At 38.8% G+C, this 13,446-nt stretch overlaps 1 protein-coding gene across 4 annotated transcripts in view; it reads right to left on the bottom strand.

Moving 5' to 3' along the window:
• Nucleotides 1-10,336: 10,336 nt before the first annotated feature.
• Nucleotides 10,337-13,446, bottom strand: part of Pak3 (p21 (RAC1) activated kinase 3) — an 82,375-nt gene continuing 79,265 nt past the window's right edge. For all 4 annotated transcript variants that reach the window (XM_038316410.1, XM_038316411.1, XM_038316412.1 and 1 more), the window contains 2 exons: nt 13,043-13,180; nt 10,337-10,426 (listed from right to left, as the gene is read on the bottom strand). In XM_038316410.1, the coding sequence (XP_038172338.1) occupies nt 10,337-10,426; nt 13,043-13,180 (228 nt within the window). The remainder of the gene's footprint in view (nt 10,427-13,042; nt 13,181-13,446) is intronic.

Raw genomic sequence — 13,446 nt, 5'->3', positions numbered from 1 at the left:
TTCTTTCTTTTTAAAGCCTCGCTGGTCATGGTGTCTTGTTACAGAATTAGAAGATGTAAGACCAGAACAATCTACATATGTTAAAATACACATATACTGAGACCAAACTGCTAAGTCTCAAGTTAAGTGCTTGCAAAACAGTGTGTTCAAAGGAAGGGCTACAGAAAATGCTAAAGATTAAGTTCTATGGCAGATGGTGGGTCAGAAAAACACTGGAATACATAAGGGATGGTCTGACAAGTCTCAGGAATAGAAAATGCAATGTGAAAAACAGTCATGCTTCTTCATTCACTGAGTGGGTGTAATAATTGAAATAGAGCTATTAAAATGGTACAAAGATGTAGCAAAATGGTTTGAACCCATTGAAGTGACTTTTGCTATCAGTTATAGAAAAGTTATCTGTTATAGTGCTGCAAATGAATGGTTTACCCCAGGATCCTAATATATATATATATATATATATATATATATATATATTATGTCATATGTATATCATTATACATACATATATAATATATATTATATATATACAGATGAGTAGAGTAACACGTATTTGATGTTGGCTCAGGATTAGCTGATGACACTAATTGTGGTGGCATTTAACATATATGTGGTAAGTCAATAGATGCCAATAGATACCAACTAATTGTCTGGCAGCTGATGCCTCTGAGAATAAACATTACCACTATAATTTGTGGTTAGCACTTCAGGTATTAGAACCCACTCTACTTCAATAGGATGTGAGAGCGTTGGACAGGGCTAGAGTTCCACTGTATAGACTAATAGTACTAAAGCTGCATGAGAATCTATTAATCACTGTTTGTGCCTTATTCCTCCAATTTTTTGTAAGGAAAATTGACACTGATTTTGGAAAAATTTTTAACTTTAACTCATAAAAATCATTTTTCTATTTTTTCATGCACTTTTCCTTTTGGTTAGGCCTTCTGCCAACACCCCATTTCTTCATCTTACCTTCCTCCATGTTTGAAGACATCTGTCCACAGTGTTCCCCTTAACTTCTATTTTACCTGTATTTCATTGTACCCTTTCTCTAAGGTAGCCAGTTTCTAGTTTCCTGATGTTCACATATATTTCAGGCTAAATATATAAAGAATTTAAAACTAGGATCTGCATATGAAGGAGAATAAATGACTTGTTTTTCTGAACCTGCGTGACTTCACTCAGTATATTTTTATAGTTCTGTTCCATTACCTACAAATTTTATCATCTCATTTTTTCTTTTTTTGTTTTGGTTTTCGAGACAGGGTTTCTCTGCAGCTTTAGAGCCTGTCCTGGAGCTAGCTCTTGTAGACCAGGCTCTACAGAGTTCGGCCTGCCTCTGCCTCCCGAGTGCTGGGATTAAAGGCGTGTGCCACCACCGCCCGGCGTCATCTCATTTTTCATTTACTGTTAAGTCATATTGCACAGTGAATACATACCACATCCCTTAAGCATTCATCAGTTGTCGGTCATCTTTGCTGTTTCTGTTTCCTAGCTTTTGTGAATGAACCATTAATGTGCAAGTATTTCTGTGGTGTTATATAGTCCTTTGATCATTTGCTAAGAAGAATACAAACGGGCCATGTGATAGTTCTGTTTCTAGCTTTCAAGAAACTTCCAAGCTGACTTCCCCAGTATCTTTCTTCACTACCTTATATTTTTACCAACAGTGTATAAAGACTTCTACTTTCTCCACATCTAGGCCAGCATTTGTCAGTTAGATTCATGATTTGAGCCATACTTCCTTAAGTGAGATGGAATCTTAAGTGCTTTTATCTGAATTCCAACCCAAGAAAAATTTTAACGAGAAGGGATAATAGAACACAAGTAAAATAAAAGGAGAGGGAAGTTATACTCACAGTTAAAAATTTAAGTGGGGATAGGGGAGTTAGGGAAAAGGGAATGTAGGGGGTGGGTTAGCCAAGAACACATGAAGCCTTATAGAAATCCACTAGTTTGTAAACAAATTATACATATATACATATCTGTATACATACATATACAATATATACACTATATATAGTGATTTTCCATATGTGTGTGTGGGGGTAATGTTGCTCCAAGAATATGTGGATTATTAAAGGAAAACCTCATGTGACAGATACAGGCTGCCTCTTTATCAGTTATTGGTCTGAAAGACCCAGGACACACAAAAACCCAGGATACTGCCATTGTTGGTTGTGCACCATATGTATATGATAAGACCCTTTTGCTGAAGATAACACTTACTTCGGATGCAAGGGATAGAGAGATTAACCTCAAACTTGTCAAGAAATTCTTTCCAAGTTGGCTAGCTTGCACAGTGTCAGAAAGTGTGCTTTCTGAGTGCAGGCTCTTGAGAGACAAAGGTATCAGTGCTTTTCCTCAGTGGTGGACATTGCATCTACAATAATGACCAGCTGGCCAAGCGGCCCCACTGATGCAATAGTCATATGTAGGTTTTGGGGTTCACAGACTGCTTTCTGATTGGGTATGAGGTCTCTCCACTGGAGGGATATCATGCCTTGAACTGTAAATATGGTCAAAAGACCCTGACTAAGGAGATCATAGACTCTTGAAGAAACCTACTGTTACTGTTTTGCCAAATGGTCATGCTCTTAGCCTGCAATTCTAACCATTTGTGTTTACAGCTATAGATCTGTCATCCTCTCAACTGCGGTCAGAGAAACTTCTTTTTTTTATTTTTTGGTTTTTCGAGACAGGGTTTCCCTGTAGTTTCTAGAGCCTGTCCTGGAACTAGCTCTTGTAGACCAGGCTGGTCTCGAACTCACAGAGATCCGCCTGCCTCTGCCTCCCGAGTGCTGGGATTAAAGGCCTGCGCCACCGCCGCCCGGCAGAGAAACTTCTTTTTGCAGAGGGTAGTGGTTAATGCCGAGACACAAAACCGGTTAAGCTGCTGAGTATAAGTAACTACGAGTTCCCAGCTGTTGATAGGTTATTTATATTAACCTCCCTCCACCTAAGGCCCATTGAACTTCACAGAAGGAGAGGCTGAAAGAATGGAGGAACTAGCAGATGGAGAGTAGCGCTGCGAAGTGCTGACTTCTGGGAGACATGGCTGTTGCACATCAGCACCCAGACTATGTGGTTATCTGAACGAGATCCAGCCAGTCAAAATTTCATCATGGATAAGGAAGGGGCCCCAAGGCCCCATTCATATTGGAAGGGCTGTTGCCAGTTGATGGCTGCTGAGGATTAGAGAGCCAATCTCTTTTGCTCATGCCTTAGTAGATAACCACACACCCACATACTTATGGATCAGTACTAAATGGAAGATACTGATATAAGATGTGAGAAGGAGCCAGAGAGGTGGCTCTGCAGATCAGGATGCTTTCTACTCCTGCAGAGGACTAGAGTTCAGTTCGCAGCACCCACTTCAGGAATCTCACAACTGCCTGGAACTCTGCTTCCAGGAGTTCCTTTGCCCTTATCTAGCCCTCATAGGCACCCTGACACATCTGCATATAATGTACACACGTAAACACATGAATAAAAATAAATCTTTGAAAAAGATGAATAAGACAAATCAGAAGAGCATGGACATGACATTGTATGCTCAGAAATTTCCAAGCCGAAAGGTAATCAAAATCCAAGTGTTTGCTACATGTAAACTCTCATGGTGATTTTCCTTCATCTACCTTTGGGTTCTGCCAAGGTTTTGCCCTGTATTGAATGTGCACATTCATTTCTCTGAGCTAGTCTATGTAAAGGCCACATAGAGAATCTGAGTAATTCAGTGGAAAATTCTGTGGGGGCATCATCTGTTGCATTGGTAAAATGCTGGCCATTTTGCTACTCCACGCCTGAGAGTGATACCTTCCCAACAAAAAAGAAGCAAAGTGAGTGATGAATTCAGGGTGGGGTGGGAGAGCAACAGAAGAGAGAAGCAACAGATATTGATGTTTGTCATTTTATTTGCAATACTTTAGGTCCAAGTTTCAAACTGCAATATTTTTACACTCAAGACACAGTCATGCACAATCCATATTTCAAATTTCTATTGCTTCAACCACAATTTAAAATAAAATATTAGAAATTAAAATCCTCAAAAAGATCAGTTGCTGAGGGCAGACAGGTGGAGTCATACCATCAGCAAGTCTACAAAAGAAATAGTTTAAAAATCAAACAAACGTAAGACCATAAATACCGTTAATCCAAAATTACAGAAGAATTTCACTACACATGGGTTTACAAATAACACATTTTGACAAAAATTAATGCACAGCCAAATGAGATACAACTCCGATAAACAGTGGAAATGAAGAGTCTCCTCAATTTATTTTATTTGGATGTTATGAGTTCAATCCCAGTAGACATCAGTATCCATGTGATCTGGCTCCTACTGCAGAAGTACTGAGATTTATAAACTCAAGCCATTAATGGTGAAAGATATTACCATCACTAATGAAGATAGTATATGCGGGTCCAAAAAGCACACCACACACAAGCACACACATTGAACTTGAATTTCACACCCAGGGTTGGTTGGCACTCTGCTGTAGGCAGACAGTAGGGACCATCCACCAAACTAACTTCTGGTTTATCTTCTTCTCAATAGCATGCTCATATAACTAGCCAATTTCTGTGGGCATTTTCATGAGAAATGTTTTATTTAATCCCAATAGTTAATTTGTTAGCTAAAAAGCACGCAATTGCCTTTCTGTTGCTACTTTTGCAACTTGTAAGCACATAGGTCCACTCTGTGGTCTTAGCCATTAAAATGCTTGGGTTCTGCCATCCTGTGCCATTTCTACTTCAATGCTCTCAGGCCCATCACTGTTTCATAGGAAAAGAGAGGCCCAAGTACAGTTTTATTCTATGAAATTACAGTGAATTTCTGTTCTAGTAGCAAATTCTAGCCACAGTTTAATGGAAACCAGACTTTACATACAGTGTATAGAAAATGAAAACTGGGAACATCCAGTGGAAAAAACACAATAAAATAAAAACAAAAACTATTGTGAAGAAGTTGGAAGGTTTCCATGAGTTTGATCAGCATTCTCTGGTGCTGTTAACTTCATTTACTTGAGTTTTTCCATCTCACATAGTTCTATGTTAACTGCAACATAAGAGATTCAGGCTTAAGCTTGTGATATTTGCCATCGCCTTGGCAGGCTAAATTTGCAAGGCAAACTGTTACCCCACACAATGTCAGAGCTTTTGGAAAGACCCTGAAGAGCAGTTAATTCAACACCTTTATTTTATAGATGAGTAAACAGAAAGCTACATGATTTGCTCGAGGTCACAGAACAAGTTAGGCAAAATGCCCATGTCAACATCTATGTCTCTTTCCTGGACAGGGCTCCTACTACATCTGACTCATTTTCTAGCATTGCTGTTAATCCTTTCCTTGGTTCTGAATCAGGTGACTACAGTCCTTGCCGTGCTGTTGCTGTTACAGGACAGCATTCACCCGATGGCAGCTTTCCGTGGAGACACTGATGGCACCAGTTAGACTCTGTAAGTTCACCTTTCAAGTTCAATGATATTAAGTGGCAGTACATGCTACAAGTTGATAGTGTATTTCTAGTCAGAGGTGTGCACATGATGACATCTCGATTCCCACATTTTCGTATTCAGTTAGATGCTGTTTAATGATAAACAGACATTCCCAGGCATGAGAAGTTGGGTTTAATATATTTGATTACTAAAGGAGTGTGAAGCAGAAAAGCAATGATAAAACCAAAAGCTAAACAACCAAAAACTAGAGTAAAAATGTCTTTTATGAAAAAATTCTTTCATAAGAGAAACATTTCCCTTATTTCCAAGGCTCTATTTATTCCCTTTCCAATCCACATGCAAATATATGTTCAGTATTGTGTGTTAAGGTTATTCCAAATCCCAGACCCATTAGACTGTCGGTTTACAAATGCTGAATTTCAGGCTTCTTCTTCCAAGACTGGGAGATGTTTATACCACACACCCTTCATTTGCTTAAGTGAATATTAACTGCAATAAGCTCAGAAAAGGATGAGATTCAACCAGGACAGCAAGGTTACGACCTCCAGACATATTGTGAATAACTAAGTAAAAGTCTGTGAGAATTCTGGGGCTTGGGCCTGCTTTTGTTTGCCACAGTATGACATACATTAATAAAGTTCTCACCTAAATTTCTTTGGTGAGTTAGAAGGAATTTCTTTTCCTTTGATGGTTGGTCTCTCTTTCTCTGGCAAAACCACAATTGCTGAGTAGAAGCTATAACTCTGCAGCACAAGAGGACAAGGAGACCACCTCAAGCCAAAACTAATAGGACTGGAACTGAATGCTGACAGGCAATCCTAACTATTTCTCTTAAGAAACTTGGAGTTAGGTTTAATTGTATATGGTAATTTCTATTGAAACCAATGGGATTTGCCTATGGCCATTAAAAAAGAACTTTAGGTCTTGTTATGCAAGAAAATTGTGGGAACTAGCTATTTTACCCTTCTGTTCTTCCAAAATTGACTTTGAAAATCTTTTAAGACAATCGAGAAAGGAGGCACCGGAAACAAATATTATCAAAGGGGCTAATCAAATTGTCAGCTCTTCAATCTAAGGCAAACAAAATAGACACCTGGATGCCATACCAAAGCTGAAGGAAGCTTGATTTATAGCAGAAGAATACATCTGGAGTTCTAGCAGTGGCATCTCCTTAGCTTTGACTTAGATAATAGTCTCATAAGAAAGCATGTGCCATACCTGAGCATGTGCCAACCTCAGTACCTAGGCAAGTATAAAGCCTACAGAATAATTGTAACTAGGAAATATCTGTGCCCTGCATGCTCTGGGCTCTGGCCAGAAGGCATTTGCTCCTGGCATCTCTTCTATGTTTCTATAGTTCTCTTTCTGTTGTTTATTTTTTAAATTAAAAACATAATAATACCAAAGAAAGTAACTTTCAGAAAGAAAACTTTTCACATAATCCCACCACCCTACCACAACCGATTTCAATTATCTGTGTTCCCAGTCTTTATCCATATGCACACCTCTTTTTACATAGGTGTAATCCCTGTTTGTGTTATTTAAAAGTGATTTCATAGACTCTCTCTGAGAACTGGCAGCCTCATTAGAAATAAACGACCCATTGAGGAAATTAATATAATTATTTACACGATCTTTGAGGTGAGAAATATCCATTATAGACAAACATCTCAAACTATCAAAAACAGATATACAGAAAACAGGAAGCAATCTATATTTCTTTTTCTTTTAGCAATGGAATGTGCTTCACAAGAGAGATAGACGTGAGGATTAGTTGGTTAAACTGAATCACTGTGGGTGCAATTCACAAGCCTGAAAGAAACCTGAATAACACAATTAAAGAATAAATACTTGATTTAAATCTTTTCATGTGACTTGGCCATCCAGTAGCCAAAATGGAGCATGGATGCACAAATATTTACAATGACGCATAGACAAGATCATCAAGAACGAAGTCATTTCCCAACATGGTGACTGATTTAGGGGGATTGTGTCATCCCCAAATCTTCATGGGATTATGACAACGAACCAGATCCTTGCTACAATATTAATGTTCTATTCTTTCTTAAATAAATAATCTTTACTGTGCTTCTCACCCTTCCCTGACTTTCCCACTGCCCTATTCCTATTTCAGGACTTTTGAATCAACATTTGAAAATTTGCCCACAAATGTCTCAGGGCACACTGGCAACATTAAAGAACTGGATAGACTCACCTGGATTAAAATGAGCTCAAAACAGAATAAAGGAAAGGGACTAAACTACTAACCATCTGGAGGTCTAGTTGTTCAAGTATCCCAAATATGGACCCTTCAGCATCATTTGGCATGAGAAACACTTCCTCTCTAATACTTATTAGAAATATATGTAACTTGTCACCACAGGGAAGAGACTTTAGAAGCTGCTCTAATTAGAACATGTATATAGATACAATTTTGTACAAGTAATGTCTACTGGAACATATTGTTAAATCTTTGTACAAAGTGATGGTAAATAGGTACCTAGCCCCTCCCTGCTAATATGCTGAAGAGAGAGCATAAAGAACAGCCATTTCTCTGCCTACAGTGATCTGAAGGATCACTGCTCCAGGGTTTTTAAAATAACAACAACAATAATAATAACCAGCAACAGCAGCAACAACAATAACAACAACAAAGGCCTTTACAACATGCAAAGAATGTTAATTGATGTCTTGGACTTTCCAACCAGGGTTTGGGCTCTATTAGCAGAGCATAGCCATCAATTGAACTGTATTTGCGTCCCAGGTGTCTTGTGGAATTCCCTGGCATTACAAGTGGTAAAATATCCTTAATTTAAAGTAAGGCAAAGTAAAAGTTAAGGTTCTTTTTCCCTCACTAGAGAGGTGTGACATTTAAAATTTTTAGGTTCAGATACCTCTTTGCAAAATAAACAGGAAATTAATATAATCATTTGATTTTCTTTTCATATTTGTCTTTTATTCCATGGTAAATATTTTCAGGGGAGGGTCAAACCCCACCCTAATTTTATAACGTAGGAAAATAGGAAATCCACCAGTGGTATCTTCTCAAGATAAACATATGCACTACATGGTCAGCAGAAACTCTAGAGACAGTGCTTCCATTTAAAGGAATGGATGGATGGATGGTTAAATGGGCAGCTATACCTCACAGAGGAGAAAGGCATATGCCATTGAGCTCTTTCCCCTCTTGCTGAATGCAGATAAACTCTATTCAGATTCTCTATCTCTACAAATGAAGAAATGCTGTATAGCATAGGTTGCTGGCTTTTCAAAGGCCTAGTGAAACAAAATTTCTAGAATTCATAAAACTGACTATACACTCAGAAGAGAAGCCTATCCTTTTTTATGTAGACACCTTCCAGATGTTGTTCTACTCCCAGAAGATTAAAAATATTAACTTACAAATTTTATATATATATATATATATATATATATATATATATATATAATGAAATAAAGTAGACTTTAGGATTTTTCCTCAAGCCACAAAAGGAATTCCATTGGACTGATGGTTCTTCAGAGATACAAATACAAATCAAAATAATTTTCTTAGTGAGCTTTTAACAGCTTTATGAACAGGCTTTAAAAGGACAAAAGCCCAAGTAACTAAATAGAACACACCATATCCTGACAAAGAGATTGGAGATACAGCGGGGAAACAGCAAGTATTTAGAGGTGTGGTGACCGGGAAGTAGCTTTCACTGACTTCCCGTTTCTTACAGAGATGAATACTGTATCTCCAATCTCTTGATTTTAAAAAATTCTTAGGTGTTACACATTGTCAAAATGAATAATTTTCATCATGAAGAATGTTGACTAATGGATCTATTTCCTCATAGTGTGCCTATTGTACAATGGTTATGTTACAGGAGCACAAGAGAGGATTAAATTCACTATTATCTTTGCTTACTTATTGTCCAAGGAATTCTGCGTTTTCCTTTTGGCTCTCAGAGAAAGTCCCATCTTTGTGTAAGTAAGGTTTCCCCTATCTGGATCTCCTAGGCTTGGGACCTGGACTCACCCAGGAGCACTGCCACAGTGTCAGTGGGTGTCACTTTTCTGATATCACAGGCCAGCACACTGCTTTACACAACAATTCCACTACCAGAAGCATCCTCGCAAAATGTGACAGGATCTCACAAGCAGAGCTCTGCTTAGACACAGTTTTCAAAAGCTCATCCTGAACACTCAGATTCCTCTCTGCTTTTGGAAAATGTCTTAAAGGAAACCTTTTCCAATACAAATGCAGAAAAATAGGTACACAAACCAAGCCACCACTACAGAAGAAGAATAAAAAATTGCAACTCTATTAGGGCACGGATGCCCACTGTTTCACACAGCTCTTGTTCTATTTTTTTTCATTTTTGTTTGTTTTTGATTTTTCTTTTTTCTTTCTTTTTTTAAAAAAAAACATGTTGACATCTTTTATTTCTTCTAGACATCTAATGACAATGCAAGTGAACAAACATCACATTGGGGAAGGAGTTTTGAAAGAGGTTCGAATGTAAGAGGGACTACTGTCTAACTCAAAAACAAAGACAACACTATGAAGAGGGAGTGTGCATCTTTGAGAAATCTTTTTCTTCAAAGTAAATGCACAAAATGAGGGGTTCACTACTGGCTCTTTTGCTTCACGGTGGAAGTGGCCACTTTAGGGCCACTTCGACATTGCTGCCCTGTGTGGGCAGCAGTTCAGGTTTACAAATAAATTACATAGTCTGAGAGAGTAGGAAAAAGGCTTATAAGAAGTTTCTATTCACTTGAAAGTTAAGGAACCCCCACCCCATTTGACTGTCTTTTCTTCCGTGTTTCCTGCAGCAGCGTCTGAGTTCAGTCTTACTCATCAGGGAGATGGTGAGGGCTAAGGCTCGCAGTTCTAACGGCTACTGTTCTTAATTGCTTCCTTTGCAGCGATAATCAGAGGAGTGAGGCTGGAGAGAGGCTTGGCTAATTTTAAAAATGGATGCTGTAAAAGGAATGAAAAGAGAGGAATTACTAGAATTCTCCCTTCCCACTAGTGCAGGAGCCGTCATCCTTCCTAATTCTGCAGCCCTTTAATACATGTTGTGCTGAGCTCAAATCACAAAATTATTTTGCTGCTACTTAACTGTGATTTTGCTACTGTTATAAATCATAATGTAAATACCTGATATGTGTCCCCCCCCAAAGGGGTCGCGACCCACAGGTTGAGAACCATTGTGTGTGAGTGTGGCTCTACATCTTCAATTCAATTATCTCCCCCCTTTTTTTCCATTGAAATGTGTTTTGAGCACTCACTGGGACACTATTTTTATTTTTAAAATCCCTGCCAGCTTTTGTCCAGGATTTCTTTTTTTCTTTTTGGTCTTTCGATGTCATGAAATCTTATGGAAACTTACTTGGCACAGCTAGAAACTCTTCAGTATGGAGCTTGGAAAATTTCACTCAGTAATGGCCAGACTCTCTACACTTCTTAAGCTGATGAATGGTGCTGGAGCTGCTCTCAGGCTTGAAAAAGTAGCTTCAACTGAACATCAAAATCAATTTTACTCTGAAACCCTTGGCTCCCTAGTTGCCAAACCCAATAGTTGTGTCTCCAGCACTTCTCTTGGCTCATCTACAAAGGTTGATGCAAGCCAATCCCCTTTCCTTCTTTCGAACATTTGCTTCTTTTCAGGACTGTGACAGTCTACTACCACGGGTCTTCCCCTACTGTGGGTTTTTCCCAGGTGGGGGCCTTCTGATTATCCTCTTTGCATCCTTTAACTCCCTACGACTCACTCACTATAATGCAGCTCTCATTAGCTTCTTTTGCTACTTCATGTCTTATCGATCTCATTTTTTTTTTGGTCACATTGTCAACCTATCATCGGCTTTATAAAGGTATTCCATTATAAATTTCCCTGCTGTCTTCCCTGCCCTCCTGTCCTACTTTTCCACTGTCTGCTGGACATTTCCACTAGGGCAGTGGTTCTCAACCTTCCTAGTGCTGCAGCCCTTTAATACAGTTCTTCATGTTGTGGGACACCCCCCACCATAAAGTTATTTCGTTACTATTTCATAATTGAAATTTTGCTTCTGTTATGAATGCTAGTGTAAATATTCAGTATTGGAGAATATCTGCATATTGTGACCCACAGGTTGAGAACCACTGCTCTAGAATGTTTGTTGGTCATTTTTCATTCAACGTTTTGAAAGGTATATTAAAAGCTCCACAACAAAATCTTTTTGTGTGACATAAGCTACAGGAGCTTTGGAGTCAGAACAATGAGAGATAATTGATTGTATGCCCTATTTATTTGTGTGGTTACATTAACGATCCTGTATCTTTGGCATCCTTGGAAAAATGGTTTGAGATATATCAGCACAGGGATATATATGTTGTGACAGGCTTAGAAAGAAGTGGAATTGAAGCATTTATGAGTTCATGTTTTGCATCTATGATGTGGGGACTCATTAGAAGATTAACAAAGCGTCATTACAGATTTGGTATTTTATCACCCTATAATGATCTGCAAAATGCTCACAGGTAGTAGGAAAGGGGTGCTGCAATGGCGCATCCTTTCCAGTACTTCTAAATAAGGTACTTGTGCAGAGGGGTCATGAATCTTTCCCCCAGATGTGGGTCCTTGTCTTTTGAAAGATGTTAGAAGCAATTGGAACAGAATTTTCCATGCAAGGAAGTAGGCAAGAACACCATGAATCTATGGCCAGCATTCTGCACACCAATATTGCATCTTTTGTTTAGCCTTATGTATGCAAGTCACAGAGAGAGCAAGCAGTTGTTCTTAGATGCCACAGCTCTTTATATTCATCCTGAAGGAAAGGTCCCTAGCAGTGAAATTGTTTGTGTAATTTTGGGTATGTGCTGGTTTGTCAAATAAATACATCTTTTCAAAATCTACATGAATTTTCATTTCACGTATGGTGGAAAACTGGGCAATTCTAGGCTCAAATTGGAGCTCTTTTGCCTTTCGAGACTTGCGTGAGCCTTTCTTTCCACATCTGCAAAATAGGACAGCAACAGCTCTCAGATTTTATACATAAAGAGGTTGGGAGGTGAAAGACCCCAATTCTCATCATATAAATTGGTCCTGAGAGCTGCGAGAAGGACAAATGGATACAGAGGCACTCTCCACTGGTTGGTACTCACCCAGACAAGCTGGGGTCTGCCATTTGGCATCACACGCAAAAGGGATTTGCCCAGGAAACCATGAGAGTGGCAAATATTAGGAAAATTATTGCGCAGTTATGTAGAAAATTACCTCTGGCCAAGAGAACCTGCATGTACTATCCAGAGGCACAAGTGAAACTTAGGAAAAAATTCTAGCAATACCAGAAAGGCACAGTTGGCTTTTTTTTCTTGCAGAGTAAGATTTCAGGAAGAACAAAACAGAATTATAGATTAAAATGCAAATTTTTCTGTGAAAAGGCAAGACAACATGATCAATCATGCATGTAATAAATGCGTGCCTATACTTATGTGTAGCCTAATTCTCCATACTTGTCTCCGACAGAGCTCTCTTACTGTCTCACACTGACATGGAGAAGCTCAACACAGCAACTCAACTCTGCATTTGTAGTTGCCCTGTTTGATTTTCACCTGCAAAAGCTCCTTGGCAGATCCTCGTCTATCTACATCCATCTCGAGACAGCGATTTAAGAAGTCACGGAATACAGCTGACAGTCTCTCGGGATTCTGGAGTTCTGGGGTTCCATTAGTGGCTATCAGATATAAGGCCTAAGAAGAAAAAGAAAGCATTCAAATATACTCAGCACACACATAGTAAAATCATGGGTAATAAATCAGTTTTCTTATTTATTATAAATGTTTTCAAAAAGGCCATTTTAGAGAATAATGGGGACACGGTTTCTGTTGGAAAGTGGGACTGAGCACAGGTTGTACTGATTTCTAGTTTAGCAGTCGACTCTGAGCCTTGTTTGTTGTTGCTCCAATTCTCCTTCACTAACAATACTAGTTGCCACTGCAGGAGAAGTTCTTCGTGT

Source organism: Arvicola amphibius, chromosome X (assembly GCF_903992535.2).
Source record: "Arvicola amphibius chromosome X, mArvAmp1.2, whole genome shotgun sequence".
In the NCBI taxonomy this organism is placed as follows: Eukaryota; Metazoa; Chordata; class Mammalia; order Rodentia; family Cricetidae; genus Arvicola; species Arvicola amphibius.
Note: the sequence above shows the minus strand (reverse complement) of the source record. Positions and strands in the feature narration are given on the sequence as shown.